The sequence below is a fragment of the Pristiophorus japonicus genome, chromosome 9 (genome assembly GCF_044704955.1).
Source record: "Pristiophorus japonicus isolate sPriJap1 chromosome 9, sPriJap1.hap1, whole genome shotgun sequence".
NCBI classification, from domain to species: Eukaryota; Metazoa; Chordata; class Chondrichthyes; family Pristiophoridae; genus Pristiophorus; species Pristiophorus japonicus.
In genome coordinates this window covers 101708967-101725134 of record NC_091985.1, presented here as the reverse complement: position 1 = coordinate 101725134, position 16168 = coordinate 101708967, and the positions used below count along the sequence as shown (strand labels likewise).

At 44.4% G+C, this 16168-nt stretch overlaps 1 protein-coding gene and 1 long non-coding RNA gene across 6 annotated transcripts in view; one reads left to right on the top strand and one right to left on the bottom strand.

Annotated features, from left to right (window-relative positions):
* Window positions 1–12782, top strand: part of LOC139273154 (glycine N-acyltransferase-like protein 3) — a 56093-nt gene extending 43311 nt beyond the window's left edge. For 4 of the 5 annotated variants that reach the window (XM_070889649.1, XM_070889650.1, XM_070889651.1 and 1 more), the window contains exon 6: window positions 12123–12776. In XM_070889649.1, the coding sequence (XP_070745750.1) occupies window positions 12123–12531 (409 nt within the window). In that variant the 3' untranslated portion in view covers window positions 12532–12776. Of the gene's footprint in view, window positions 1–12122 lie in introns of all 5 variants that reach the window. The other variant, XM_070889654.1, reaches the window with a different exon arrangement.
* Window positions 1–16168, bottom strand: part of LOC139273155 (uncharacterized) — a 38410-nt gene that overhangs the window by 6792 nt on the left and 15450 nt on the right. Inside the window, exon 3 of the long non-coding RNA XR_011595027.1 lies at window positions 14633–14733. This is a non-coding gene — a long non-coding RNA (uncharacterized lncRNA). The remainder of the gene's footprint in view (window positions 1–14632; window positions 14734–16168) is intronic.

Genomic DNA, 16168 nt, shown 5'->3' with positions numbered 1-16168 from the left:
ATCTTTCTTAAATAAAAGCAGAAAATACAGGAAATCTCAGGTCAGGCAGCATCTGTGCAGAGAAACAGAGTTAACATTACAGGTCTGGACCCTTCGGTCTGAGTTCTGTGTTTCTCTCCACAGATGCTGCCTGACCTGCTGAGATTTTCAGCATTTTCTGTTTTTATTTCAGATTCCAGCATTCGCAATATTTTGCTTTTGGATCAGATCTTTCTTGTACTGTTTGCTTTACTTTGCATGCAACCCTATTTAATATGCGAACTTGCCTTTGGATTGTGTAAAGATTGTAATCTCAACATCTGCCCTTCCCTTGATCAATAGCCCTCATGCTGCAATCACATGGTCAGTAGCCCATATATGATCAAATTGTCCTCTTATCAGTACCTAACACAATATGATCAAACTGGTTTCAGTTGACTATTGCATCACCTGAAACTTATTCTAGCTTAATGTTGTATCACTCAAAAAATGTATTAACCCCATGTTTGAATTCTACCATTACCATCCTGCTTGCTTTAAGCTAATACTTTAAATATATAATTCTATCATCCTGTTTCCTTGCAGTTATCATCCTTTGTTACCTATTTTGTGAGGTATGATGTGATTCAGGGAAGTGCTATTGAAGCTGGTTGTGTGGCGTAGCTGAACAAGAAATATAGAGGCTAGGATTCTGGTAGTTATCATCACAGGCAGTGCCTCAGAATCGAGGAAGACTTGCTTCCACTCTTTAAAAAAAAAAAATGACTCCTTAGGTGGCTGAACAGTCCAATAAGAGAACCACAGTCCCTGTCACAAGTGGGGCAGATGGTCGTTGAGGGAAAGGGTGGGTGGGACTGGTTTGCCGCACGCTCTTTCTGTTGCATGCGCTTGATTTCTGCATGCTCTCGGCGATGAGACTCGAGGTGCTCAGCGCCCTCCCAGATGCACTTCCTCCACTTAGAGCGGTCTTTGGCCAGGGACTCCCAGGTATCAGTGGGGATGTTGCACTTTATCAGGGAGGCTTTGAGGGTGTCCTTGTAACGTTTCCTCTGCCCACCTTTGGCTCATTTGCCGTGAAGGAGTTCTGGTAGAGCGCTTGCTTTGGGAGTCTCGTGTCTGGCATGCGAACAATGTGGCCTGCCCAGCGGAGCTGATCAAGTGTGGTCAGTGCTTCAATGCTGGGGATATTGGCCTGGTCGAGGAGACTAACGTTGGTGCGTCTGTCCTCCCAGGGGATTTGCAGGATCTTGCAGAGACATCGTTCATTATCTTAATATCCGTTTTCTATTGTAAAACGTATTTGGTGTGTTATTGCCTGAATTGTTGAATACCTCTGGCCTAAAGAGACAACAGGACATTCAACCCAACAATAAAAAACAAAACCCTTCCACAGTTGCTATGAAATCTTACAAGTCGAGTTCTGGCCCAGTGAAATATGGAAGTAGTGGGTCCACAACAAATAAATCTTATGTATAATATGCTAAAAGATTTGTATCTGCACACACTTCCTGTTGTCATACTTGCTTCCAACTGTCACACTTTATCCCTCACACATTGCTGATTGGCTTAAAGTAAAACATCAACAAATCAGAACTGATAGTGAACATACAAATAAAAAAAGCTAAGTGATAAGCAAATAAAATGCCAGTGATAAACTACTAAGGTCTCACAAAAATCATTAATCATGAATGGCCAATCAGAAGAACCAACCTGGGGGTCTTTCTGCATGAAACACAAAAGGTTAGCATGCAGGTACAGCAAATGATCAGGAAGGCAAATGGAATGTTGACCTTTATTGCAAGGAGGATGGAGTATAAGAGCAGTGAAGTCCTGCTACAACTAGAGTTCTGCCACACCTGGAGTACTGCGTACAATTTTGGTCTCCTTATTTAAGGAAGGATATACTTGCATTGCATGCAGTTCAGAGAAGGTTCACTAGGTTGATTCCTGAGATGATGGGGTTGACTTATGAAGAAAGGTTGAGCAGGTTGGGCCTGTACTCATTGGAGTTTTGAAGAATGAGAAGTGATCTTATTGAAACATATAAGATACTGAGGGGGCTCAACCATGTAGATGCAGAGAGGATGTTTCCCCTCGTGGGGGAATCTAGAACTAGGGGGCATAGTTAGAAACATAGAAAATAGGTGCAGGAGTAGGCCATTCAGCCCTTCGAGCCTGCACCACCATTCAATAAGATCATGGCTGATCATTCACCTCAGTACCCCTTTCCCGCTTTCTCTCCATACCCTTTGATCCCTTTAGCCGTAAGGGCCATATCTAACTCCCTCTTGAATATATCTAACGAACTGGCATCAACAACTCTCTCTGTGGTAGAGAATTCCACAGGTTAACAACTCTCTGAGTGAAGAAGTTTCTCCTCATCTCGGTCCTAAATGGCTTATCCCTCATCCATAGACTGTGACCCCTGGTTCTGGACTTGCCCAACATCGGGAACATTCTTCCTGCATCTAACCTGTACAGTCCTGTCAGAATTTTATATGTTTCTATGAGATCCCCTCTCATTCTTCTAAACTCCATTGAATACAGGCCCAGTTGATCCAGTCGTTCCTCATATGTCAGTCCTGCCATCCTGGGAATCAGTCTGGTGAACCTTCGCTGCACTCCCTCAATAGCAAGATCATCTTTCCTCAGATTAGGAGACCAAAACTGAACACAATATTCCAGGTGAGGCCTCGCCAAGGCCCTGTACAACTGCAGTAAGACCTCCCTGCTCCTATACTCAATTCCCTAGCTATGAAGGCCAACATGCCATTTGCCTTCTTCACTGCCTGCTGTACCTGCATGCCAGCTTTCAATGACTGATGTACCATGACACCCAAGTCTCGTTGCACCTCCCCTTTTCCTAATCTGTCACCATTCAGATAATATTCTGCCTTCCTGTTTTTGCCATCAAAGTGGATAACCTCACATTTATCCACATTATACTGCATCTGCCATGCATTTGCCCACTCACCTAACCTGTCAAGTCACCCTACAGCCTCTTAGCATCCTCCTCACAGCTCACACCACCACCCAGCTTAGTGTCATCTGCAAACTTGGAGATAATACACTCAATTCCTTCATCTAAATCATTGATGTATATTGTAAATAGCTGGAGTCCCAGCACTGAGCCCTGCGGCACCTCACTAGTCACTGCCTGCCATTCTGAAAAGGACCCATTTATCCCGACTCTCTGCTTCCAGTCTACCAACCAGTTCTCTATCCACGTCAATATATTACCCCCAATACCATGTACTTTAATTTTGCACACCAATCTCTTGTGTGGCACTTTGTCAAAAGCCTTTTGAAAGTCCAAATACACCACATCCACTGATTCTCCCTTGTCCACTCTACTAGTTACGTCCTCAAAAAATTCTAGAAGATTTGTTAAGCATGATTTCCCTTTCATAAATCCATGCTGACTTGGACCGATCCTGTCACCGCTTTCCAAATGTGCTGCTATTTCATCTTTAATAACTAATTCCAACATTTTCCCCACTACTGATGTCAGGCTAACCGGTCTTCAATTCCCCGTTTTCTCTCGTCCCTCCTTTTTTAAAAAGTGGTGTTACATTAGCTACCCTCCAGTCCAGAGGAACTGATCCAGAGTCGATAGACTGTTGGAAAATGATCACCAAGCATCCACTATTTCTAGGGCCACTTCCTTAAGTACTCTGGGATGCAGACTATCAGGCCCTGGGGATTTATCGACCTTCAATCCCATCAATTTCCCTAACACAATTTCCCGCCTAGTAGGAGTTTCCTTCAGTTCCTCCTTCTCACTAGACCCTCGGTCCCCTAGTATTTCCTGAAGGTTATTTGTGTCTTCCTTCGTGAAGACAGAACCAAAGTATTTGTTTAACTGGTGCGCCATTTCTTTGTTCCCCGTTATAAATTCACCTGAATCTGACTGCACAGGACCTACTTTTGTTTTCACTGATCTTTTTCTCTTCACATATCTATAGAAGCTTTTGCAATCAGTTTTTATGTTCCCAGCAAGCTTCCTCTCGTACTCTATTTTCCCCCTCCTAATTAAACCCTTTGTCCTCCTCTGCTGAGTTCTAAATTTCTCCCAGTCCTCAGGTTTGTTGCTTTTTCTGGCCAATTTATATGCCTCTTCCCTAATTTTCCTTGTTAGCCACGGTTGAGCCACCTTCCCCGTTTTATTTTTAATCCAGACAGGGATGTACAATTGTTGAAGTTCATCCATGTGATCTTTAAATGTCTGCTATTGCCTGGCCACCGTAAACCCTTTAAGTATCATTCGCCAGTCTATTCTAGCCAATTCACGTCTCATACCATCGAAGTTACCTTTCCTTAAGTTCAGGACCCTAGTCTTTGAATTAACTGTGTCACTCTCCATCTTAATATTATGGTCACTCTTCCCCAAGGAGCCTCGCACAACAAGATTGCTAATAAGCCCTTTCTCATTACACATCACCCAGTCTAAGATGGCCAGCCCTCTAGTTTCAGAATAAAGGGTCGCCCATTTAGAACGGAGATGAGGAGGAATTTCTTCTCAGAGGGTCGTAAATCTGTGGAATTTTCTGCCCTAGAGAGCTGTGGAGGCTGGGTCCTTGAATATATTTAAGATGGAGATAGACAGATTTTTGAATGATAAGGAGTGGGCAGGGGAGTGGAGCTGTGCCCAAGATCAGATCAGCCATAATCTTATTAAGTGGCAGAGCAGGCTCGAGGGGCCCTCGAGGGGCCAAATGGCCTACTCCTGCTCTTATTTCTTATGTTCTTATATATTTATATTATATATAAATAAAAAAAACAAGGAAAAATGAAACAACTGAATCACTCACAAAATGTTTGGAAACATTTTTCATCTGCTATTTTATCTCAGTAATTGAAATTTCTAATGGCCAAAATAAGATTTTGAATAAAATAAATATATATTTCACAATAACATGATCATCAACATTAACATTATTCAACTAATCGAATTCCGTGCCTGGGCTCAAACCTAGAATTCCCTGGTCTATTGCTTAATTACATATAGGGCAGACAAAAAGAACAAATTGCATTTATATAGAGCTTTTAGAAACCATGCTGAGGTGCTTCACAAATGGAAATAGATAGGGAAACGAACACTGAGCCACAGTGTGAGAGATGAGATGAGGGGCTGAAAGCTAGATTGAATAGGGTCTTGAGAAGGTTTTTAAAAGAATGAAAGTGAGATAAGAGTTTCAGAAAGTAAAACTGAGTCGGCTGAAATCATTATCATAGGCAGTCCCTCGAAATCGAGGAAGACATGCTTCCACTCTAAAAGTGAGTTCTTAGGTGACTGAACAGTCCAATACGGGAATTACAGTCTCTGTCACAGGTGGGACAGTCGTTGAAGGAAAGGGTTGGTGGGACTGGTTTGCCCCAGGTGGGATTGGTCCTTCCGCTGCCTGCGCTTGTTTTCTGCATGCTCTCGGCGACGAGACTCGAGGTGCTCAGCACCCTCCCGGATGCTCTTCCTCCACTTAGTGCGGTCTTTGACCAGGGACTCCCAGGTGTCGGTGGCGATGTTGCATTTTATCAAGGAGGCTTTGAGGGTGTCCTTGAAACATTTCCTCTGCCCACCTGGGGCTTGCTTGCCATGTAGGAGTTCCGAGTAGAGCGCTTGCTTGGTTAGTCTTATGTCAGGCATGCGAACAATGTGGCCCGCCCAACGGAACTGGTCGAGAGTGGTCAGTGCTTCGATGCTGGGGATGTTGGCCTGATCACTAACGTTGGTGTGTCTGTCCTCCCGGGGGATTTGCAGGATCTTGCGGAGACATCGTTGGTGGTATTTCTCCAGTGATTTGAGGTGTCTATTGTATATGGTCCACGTCTCTGAGCCGTACAGAAGGATGGGTATCACTACCGTCCTGTAGACCATGAGCTTGGTGGCAAATTTGAGGGCCTGATCTTCGAACACTCTCTTTCTCAGGCGGCTGAAGGCTGCGCTGGTGCACTGGAGGCAGTGTTGAACCTTGTCGTTGATGTCTGCCCTTGCTGATAATAGGCTCCCGAGGTATCGAAAGTGGTCCACATTGTCCAGGACCATGCCATGGATCTTGATGATTGAGGGGCAGTGCTGTGTGGCGGGGTCAGGTTGGTGGAGGACCTTTGTCTTACGGATGTTTAGTGTAAGGCCTATGCTTTCGTACGCCTCAGTGAAGATGGTGACTATGACTTGGAGTTCAGACTCTGAATGTGCGCAGTCGCAAGTGTTGTCTGCATACTGTAGTTCGACGACAGAGGTTGGGGTGGTCTTGGATCTGGCCTGGAGACAACGAAGGTTGAACAGGTTTCCACTGGTTCTGTAGCCAACTGCGAGGGACTATGGAGCGTCGTGCTCGGTTTCGGCTGCCCCCAAAATTTTGTCACCATCCTCCGCCTGCTCCACAACGACATGCAAGCCGTGATCTTGACCAACGGATCCATCACAGAACCAATCCACGTCCGGACCGGGGTCAAGCAGGGCTGCTTCATCATGCCAACCCTCTTCTCGATCTTCCTCGCTGCAATGCTCCACCTCACACTCAACAAGCTCCCCGCTGGAGTGGAACTAAACTACAGAAACAGTGGCAGCTGAAAGCTCTACCGCTGACAGCGAGGTATCATGCACCTGCTGACAGTGGCATAGACAAAGGGTTGTTCAAACATCCCTTCTTCCAGAAATGTATGTTTTTAATTGAATCACTCCTTCTTCTTTCAAAAGAACATATCTTATGATCACTTGATAGGACAAGTGTTCTTTCAGAGATAGTTAATTCCACAGTGTGACCACTGAAAACCAATTAGTTGAGCTAATGCTTCTAAATGTTCACTGGGATACTTGAGTGAATAGTAGCAAAGTTACTGATAGACCAGCGACACATAACTGGTGCTTGGACTTTGTGTTCCACAAGTCTGTTTTTACTTTTCATTTGCTTTATTTGAATTGTTGGATTAATGGAAGTAATAATGTTTCTACTTGAACCTTTTGAAATTGGACAGGTGATGAAGGGAGGCACAACCCCATCTTGATGGGCCACGCTATTTCCCAGTATTTTGTTCTTTTCAATTCAATTGCAGAATTTTTGGTAAAGATACAATTGAAAACAAATGAGGTTGCATTAGCAATGAAAGCTAAACTGGTTCCATCAGTAGCGATCAGGTAAACAGAATGTCGCGACCTGCGATGTGTTGATTCCCACTCGAGAGGGAGAGCAATGCTGCTTGGATCAGGTAACCTCAGCATGCTATCTTCCTATATTGAGAGTCAGCAGTGCTGTCTGTTTTTGATATATCTGCTGTCCTTCACATGGGAGAGGGTGTGATACCTTAAAATAGATAACTGGGAAGGACTAATTTGATACCAAAATTCATTAAAGGAGAACATCAGCTAAATATAACAAGATTAACATACAAAATGCAATGTCAACTACAGAAAAATCTGGTTTAAATGCATATCTTCACCCCAAAAGTTGGACTTTGTTAAAACCTGTGTTGAAGGCTCATGCAGATTGATTGGATGAAGGTCTCTTTCTGCTGATTGTGAAGATCCTAGTTCTGGTGCCATGACTCCCGAACAGAAAATCGCCCAAGATTTACCATAACTTAGTTCTAAATTACCAATCTCATTTAGAAAAAACACTAGGATGGCTGATGCAAAATGTACAAGTCACACTTGGACAGTATTGAGTGTGCTTGGGTTGCATTTTTAGACCTTTATTCTGGATCTACACTGTGCCACACCTGCCCTGAAAGTACTTTTATTTTATTTGTTCCTGGGATGTGGGCGTCGCTGGCAAGGCCAGCATTTATTGCCCATCCATAATTGCCCTTGAGAAGGTCGTGGTGAGTCGCCTTCTTGAACTGCTGCAGTCGTGTGGTGAAGGGAGGGAGTTCCACCATGCTGTTAGGGAGGGAGTTCCAGGATTTTGACCCAGCGACAATGAAGGAACGGTAATATATTTGCAAGTCAGGGTGGTGTGTAACTTGGAGGGGAACTTGGAGGGAATCCATGCACCTGCTCCCCTTGTCCTTCTAGATGGTAGAGGTCGCGGGTTTGGGAGGTGCTGTTGAAGGAGTCTTGGCGAGTTTCTGCAGTACTTCTTGCAGATGGTACACGCTGCAGCCACGGAGCATTGGTGATGGAGGGAGCAGATGGGGTACCGATCAAACGGGTTGCTTTGTCCTGGATAGTGTCGAGCTTCTTGAGTGTTGTTGGTGCTGTACTCATCCAGGCAAGTGGGGAGTATTCCATCACACTCCTAACTTGTGCCTTGTCGATGGTGGAAAGGCTTTGGGGAATCAGGAGGTGAGAAACTCGCCGCAGAATATCCAACCTCTGACCTGCTCTTGTAGCCACAGTATTTATGCGGCTGATCCAGTTAAATTTCTGGTCAATGGTGACTCTCAGGATGTTGATGGCGGGGGATTCAGTGATGGTAATTCCGTTGAATGTCATGGGACGGTGATTAGACTCTCTCTTGTTGGAGATAGTCATTGCCTGGCACTTGTGTGGTGCGTATGTTACTTGCCACTTATCAGCCCAAACCTGAATGTTATTTGCTGCCTGCTGGCATGGACTGCTTCATTATCTGGGGAATTGCGAATGGAACTGAAACTGTGCAATCATCAGCGAACATCCCCACTTCTGACCTTATGATGGAGGGAAGGTCATTGATGAAGCAGTTGAAGATGCTTGGGCCTAGAACACTGTCCTGAGGAACTCCTGCAGCGATGTTGGGGGTATGTCTGCATAAATCATTGAAAGTGGCAGGGCAGGTTGAGAAAGCAATTAAAAAGGCATGCAGGATCCTGGGCTTCATAAATAGAGGTATAATGTACAAAACTGTGGAAATTATGATGAATTTGTATAAAACATTGGTTTGGCCCCAACTGAGGTATTGTGTCCAATTCTGGGCACACTTTAGGAAGGATGTGAAGGCCTTAGAGAAGGTGCAGAAAAGATTTACAAGAATGATTCCAAGAATGAGGGACTTCAGTTACGTTGATAGACTGGAGAAGCTGGGAGATAGACTGTTCTCCTTGGAGCAGAGAGGAGATTTGATAAAGGTGTTCAAAATGGTCTGGACAGAGTAGATAAAGAGAAACTGTTCCCATTGGCAGAAGGGTCGAGAACCAGAGGACACAGATTTAACGTGATTGGCAAAAGAACCAAAGGCAATGTAAGAAAACACTTTTTTACACAGTGAGTGGTCAAGATCTGAAAGGGTGGTGGAGGCAGACTCAATTTTATCTTTCAAAAGAGAGTGGAATAAGTATCTGAAGGAAAAGCAATTACAGGTCTACAGGAAAAGGGCAGGGGAGTAGGACTAGCTGAGAGTTGACACAGAATTGACGGGCAGATTGGCCTGCTTCCGTGCTGTAACCATTCTATGATTCTATGACGTCCTTGGGCTAAGATGATTGACCTCCAACAATCCCAACCATCTTCCTTAGTGGTCTGTATGACTCCAGCCAGTGAAGAGTTTTCCCTCTGATTCCCGTGGACGTCAATGCCACATTCTGTCAAATGCTGCCTTGATGTCACTCTCACCTCACACCTGGAATTCAACTCTTTTGTCCATGTTTGGACCAAGGCTGTAATGAAGTTTGGAGCCGAGTGGTTCTGGTAGAACCCAAAGTGAGCATCGGTGAGCAGGTTATTGGTGAGTAAATGCTGCCTGATAGCACTGTCGATGCCACATTCCATCACTTTGCTGATAATTGAGAGTAAACTGATGGGGTGGTAATTGGCCGGATTGGATTTGTCCTGCTTTTTGTGGACAGGACATATCTGGGCAGTTTTCCACATTGTCGGGTAGATGCCAGTGTTGTATCTGTACTGGAACAGCTTGGCTAGAGGTGCGGCTAGATCTGGAGTGCAAGTCTTCAGTACAACAGCTGGGATGTTGTCAGGGCCCATAGCATTTGCTGTATCTAGTGCGTTCAGCCATTTCCTGATATTGCGTGGAGTAAATCTGATTAGCTGAATTTGGGCTTTTGTGATGGAACCTCAGGGGGAGGCTGAAATGGATCATCCATTTGGCACTTCTGGCTGAAGATGGTTGCAAACGCTTCAGCCTTGTCCTTTTCACTCACCATCATTGAGGATGGGGATATTCGTGGAGCGTCGTCCTCACGTTAGTTGTTTAAATTTCCACCACCATTCCCGACTGGGGGTGGCAGGACTGCAGAGTTTTGATCTGATCTGTTGATTGTGGGATTGCTTAGCTCTGTCTATAGCATGCTGCTTTCACTGTTTAGCATGTATATAATCCTGGGCTGCAGCTTCCCAGGTTGGCACCTCATTTTTAGATATGCCTTCTGCAGTTCTCATTGAACCAGGGTTTGTCCCTTGGCTTGATGGCAATGGTAGAGAGAGGTGTATGCCGGTCCATGAGGTTACAGATTGTGGTGGAGTACAATTCTGCTGCTGCTGATGGCCCACAGTGCCTCATGGAAGCCCAGTTTTGAGTTGCTAAATCTGTACGGAATCTATCCTATTTAGCACAGTGGTAGTGCCACACAACACGATGGAGAGTGTCTTAAGTGTGATGACAGGTCTTCATCTCCACAAGGACTATCCGGTGGTCAAGGACAAGGTCAAGTAGGTTTTCCCAGCAGTGTCAGCTGTGGCTCAGTGGGTAGCACTGTCGCCTCTGAGTCAGAAGGTTGTGGGTTCAAGTCCCAATCCAGGGACTTGAGCACAAAAATCTAGACTATCACTCCACAGAGGAGTGCTGCACTGTTGGAAGTGCTGTCTTTTAGATGAGATGTTAAACCGAGGTCCTGTCTGCTCTCTCAAGTGGACGTAAAAGATTCCATGGCACTATTTCGAAGAAAAACAAGGAAGTTAACCCGGGCGCCTGGCCAATATTTATCCCTCAATCAACATTTAAAAAAAAACAGATCATCTGGTCATTATCACATTGCTGTTTGTAGGAGCTTGCTTGTGTGCGAATTGGCTGCCGCGTTTCCTACATTACAATAGGGACTACACGCCATAAGTACTTAATTGGCTGTAAAGCATTTTGAGGCGTCCAGTGGTTGTGAAAGGCGCTATATAAATCCAAGTCTTTCTTTTCATTCTCTTGTTGGTTCTCTCACCACCTGCCGCAGGCCCAGTCTGGCAGTTATGTCCTTCAGTACTCGGCCAGCTCGGTCAGTATTGGTGCAATCGATCCACTCTTGGTGATGGACATTGAAGTCCCCCACCCAGAGTACATTCTCTGCCCTTGCTACCCTCAGTGCTTCTTTCAACTGATGTTCAACATGGAGGAGTAATGATTTACCTGCCGAAGGAGGGCAGTAGGTGATAATCAGCAGAAGGTTTCCTTGCCCATGCTTGTCCTGAAGCCATGAGACTTCATGGGGTTCGGAGTCAATGTTGAGCACTCCCAGGCCACTCCCTCCCAACTATATACCACTGTCGCCTGCTCTGGTGGGTCGCAGGACATATCCAGGGATGGTGATGGAGGGGTCTGGGACATTGGTTGAAAGGTATGATTCTGTGAGTATTACTATGTCAGGCTGTTGCTTGACTAGTCTGTGTGACAGCTCTCCCAATTTTGACATGTCCCCAGATGTTAGTGAGGGGATCTTTGCAGGGTTGACTGGGCTGGGTGTGCCTTTGTCGTGTCCGAAGTCGGTGCCAAGGTCGATGTCGGGTGGGCCATCCATTTTTTAAATTATTATTGTTTTCTGTAGCAGTTTGTTACAACTGAGTTGTTTGCTAGGCCATTTCAGAGGCAGTTAAGAGTTAACCACATCGCTGTGGGTTTGGAGTCCCAAATAGGCCAGACTAGGTAAGGATGGCAGATTTCCTTCCTTAAAGATATTAGCGAACCAGATGGGTTCTTATGACAATCCGATAGTTTCATGGTCACCATTACTGATAGCTTTTTATTCCAGATGTATTTAATTAACTGAGTTTAAATTCCCAAGCTGCCATGGTGAGATTTGAACTCGCGTCTCTGGATCATTAGTCCAGACCTCTGGTTTACTAGTCCAGTAACATAACCGCTATGCTACCGTTTCCGGTAACTTGCTGCTAACATTGGTTGCTTAAAAATTGAACACGTTCGTTTCTGCAGTACTGACATCAGTTAATCGTGATGAACACCAATTTCTTCCCACGCCAAGTCAATCTTATTTTATTGTTTTTAAAGGGCTGACGTTGCCTCGAGAATAAGTCATCTAGACCTGACGCATGCACAGATAGTAAGCAGAAATTGGAAGTTTGGAAATGATACTTCTCTTGAATTTATAGAAAATGTCATAGCTAATTTCCCCAATTATTGTATTCTGGATGAGACTGATAATCCTGTCTCTTGGCTACTAAGCTACAATTATGGTGCGATGGGATTACTGTACACTCTACCAGAGCATCGGAGGAAGGGCTATGCCAAATTACTGGTGGCTACCATGGTGAAAACTCTGCAGAACCTTGGATATCCTATTTATTGCTTCATTGAAGAGGAAAATGACAAGTCATACCAATTATTTGAGAAGCTTGGTTTTAAGGAATCCCCAGGCATTCGATTTGCATGGCAATCGTGCAGACCTTTTGAAAGGTAACTGTTGGAGCAGCATACCTGGCAGAGTTTTTTTGCTTAATCTTTGTATGAAAAATAATGTATGTATTATGCCACTTAACCAAATTTACTTTCCAATTACTGCTGCAGCAGAACAGTTAAGGTTTTCTAGTTGTGCAGTGTACAGTTTAGTTTGCAAAATGTAATGAATAGCATATAATCCTCTGCCGTTTCTGATGCTATTTTTATGCTATTAACAATAAATACATGGTTGCCATATTAAACAGTTTCCAGGGATTGCACACTGTTAGTAAGCTTTGACAAGGTGAAGGAACCCAGCTTTCCTGTATCTTTGGGTAATCATTGATTTTTGTATGGTTAAAGGTAAGCAGAGATGTTAACTTACATAGATTCTAGCATGTAATTTTGGGTCAGTTAAATGGATGTAATTGGAGTGTAACTGTGGGGGCAAAAATCAGTTGTGCTCAGTCACTACTCACAATGTGCATTTCTGAAATCCTCTTCAGTGCCTATTCCAAACAGATGCTGTGAAACTGAACACCTTATGAGAATCGTAATTAATTTAAATATTTTGGAGGGCTTTAACACAACTTGTGCAGTTTGTGGCATGGTTTTCGGCCAACTATTCTTGTTACAAATTGGGACATTGGGCTTTTCATTTTATTTGTACAATTTGGAGAAAGAAGAGGGATGGCACTAAACCAAGTTACACCAGAGGAGGAGTGCACCAACTTATCATTACCTTCCCAATCACAGGTACAAGCAAAGATGGTCTTACCTGGACTTGTTAGAGGAACAGGGTATGCACTGATGAAGATTCATCAAGTTTTGCCATGTGCTGCAAGCTGACTTGCAATCAAGCTCCAGCACAGGCAAGTTAGCTGCCAAGATCCCTGCAACCTAGATTTTTTATGTCTCAGACTCACTCCAGGCTGCCACAGGGAACATTGGTTTATCTGTAAACACTGATACATCATACAGTTCATTGATGAATTATAAATACATGTATTGTTCATCATTTTCCCAACAACAACCAACATGAGGGGGCACAGCAGGATTTTTTTTTAAATGGCAGGATTTCTGCAAGTCCATAAGTGTCATTGATTGTTCCCATGTAGTCCTAAGTTCTACTCTACGTAAACTTGAAGTCATTAAAAACTCTGTTGCCGTGTCCTAACTCGCACCAAATCCCATTCACCCATCACCCCTGTGCTTGCTGACCTACACGGGCTCCCGGTTTAGCAACCACCGATTATAAAATTCTCATCCTTGTTTTCAAATCCCTCCATGGCTTCGCCCCTCCCTACCTATGTAATTTCCTCCAGCCCCACAACCCCCGCCCCCCCCCCCACCCCCGAGTGGATGAAGATTTCAGGGAGAGAATGGTCCCTTTGGAATACTGGGAGGGGAGGGGAAAATGGTGCTTGGCGGTGGCAGCATGCTGGAGATGGCGGAGGATGATCCGTTAAATGTGGAGGCTAATGAAGTGGAAGGTGAGGGCAAGGGGAACCCTATCGTCATTCTGAGAGGGAGGGGAAGGGGTGAGAGCAGAAGTGCGGGAAATGGGACAGACACAGCTGAGGGCCCGGTCAACCACGGTGGAGGAGAAACCTCAGTTGAGGAAAAAGGAAGACATATCGGAAGCACTGGTATGGAATAGATGTGACAGAGATGGAGAAACTGGAAGAATGGAATAGAGTCCTTACAGGAAGCAAGGTGGGAGTGTAATCAAGGTAGCTGTGGGAGTCAGTGGACAAATAATAGATATTGGTCAACAGCCTATCCCAAGAAATGGAGATAGAGATGTCAAGGAAGGGAAGAGTCAGAGATGGACCATGTGCAGGCGAGGATGGTGTGGAATTTGGGAGCAAAGTTGATGAAATTTTCCAGTTTGGGGTGACAGCAGGAAGTGACACCGATACAGTCATCAATGTACTGGACAAAGAGGTGAAGGAGGGTACCCGGGTGGGACTGGAATAAAGAATGTAAAAATTACTTTCTGATGCCATTTTTTCCAGTGTTTATAAACCAAGAGTTCTTGCCTGAAAAAGTGACAATTCCAGTATGCAAAATTCAGTGGCATTAACAATGGAGCTAGAATAGTATTAAAATGTCACACCTACCATTATAATTATATTCATCAATTAGGACTATATTTTTCATGTTGCACTGTTAAGTATGAGAGGAAGCTTGCCAGGAACATAAAAACCGACTGCAAAAGCTTCTATAGATATGTGAAGAGAAAAAAATTAGTGAAGACAAACGTAGGTCCCTTGCAGTCAGAATCAGGTGAATTTATAATGGGGAACAAAGAAATGGCAGACCAACTGAACAAATACTTTGGTTCTGTCTTCACGAAGCAAGACACAAATAACCTTCCGGAAATACTAAGGGACCGAGGATCTAGCGAGAAGGAGGAACTGAAGGAAATCTTTATTAGAGGAAATTGTGTTAGGGAAATGGATGGGATTGAAGGCCGATAAATCCCCAGGGCCTGATAGTCTGCATCCCAGAGTACTTAAGGAAGTGGCCCTCGAAATAGTGGACGCATTGGTGATCATTTTCCAACAGTCGATCGACTCTGGATCAGTTCCTATGGCCTGGAGGGTAGCTAATGTAACACCACTTTTTAAAAAAGGAGGGAAGACAGAAAACGGGGAATTGAAGCCTGATATAGGTAGTGGGGAAAATGTTGGAATCAATTAATAAAGCTGAAATAGCAGCACATTTGGAAAGCAGTGACAGGATCGGTTCAAGACAGCATGGATTTATGAAAGGGAAATCATGCTTGACAAATCTTCTAGAATTTTTTGAGGATGTAACTAGTAGAGTGGACAAGGGAGAACCAGTGGATGTGGTGTATTTGGACTTTCAAAAGGCTTTTGACAAAGTCCCACACAAGAGATTAGTGTGAAAAATTAAAGCACATGATATTGGGGGTAATGTATTGACGTGGATAGAGAACTAGTTGGCAGACTGGAAGCAGAGCGTCGGGATAAACAGGTCCTTCTCAGAATGGCAGACAGTGACTAGTGGGGTGCTGCAGGGCTCAGTGCTGGGACCCCAGCTATTTACAATATACATCAATGATTTAGATGAAGGAATTGAGTGTAATATCTCCAACTTTGCAGACGACACTAAGCTGGGTGGCGGTATGAGCTGTGAAGAGGATGCTAAGAGGCTGCAGGGTGACTTGAACATGTTAGATGAGTGGGCAAATGCATGACAGATGCAGTATAATGTGGATAAATGTGAGGTTATCCACTTTGGTGGCAAAAACATGAAGGCAGAATGTTATCTGAATTGCAGCAGATTAGGAAAGGGGAGGTGCAACGAGACCTGGGTGTCATGGTACATCAGTCATTGAAAGTTGGCATGCAGGTACAGCAGGCGGTGAAGAAGGCAAATGGCATGTTGGCCTTCATAGCTAGGGGATTTGAGTATAGGAGCAGGGAGGTCTTACTGCAGTTGTACAGTGCCTTGGTGAGGTCTCACCTGGAATATTGTGTTTAGTTTTGGTCTCCTAATCTGAGGAAGGACATTCTTGCTATTGAGCGAGTGCAGCGAATGTTCACCAGACTGATTCCCGGGATGGCAGAACTGACATATGAGGAGAGACTGGATCAACTGGGCCTTTATACACTGGAGTTTAGAAGGAT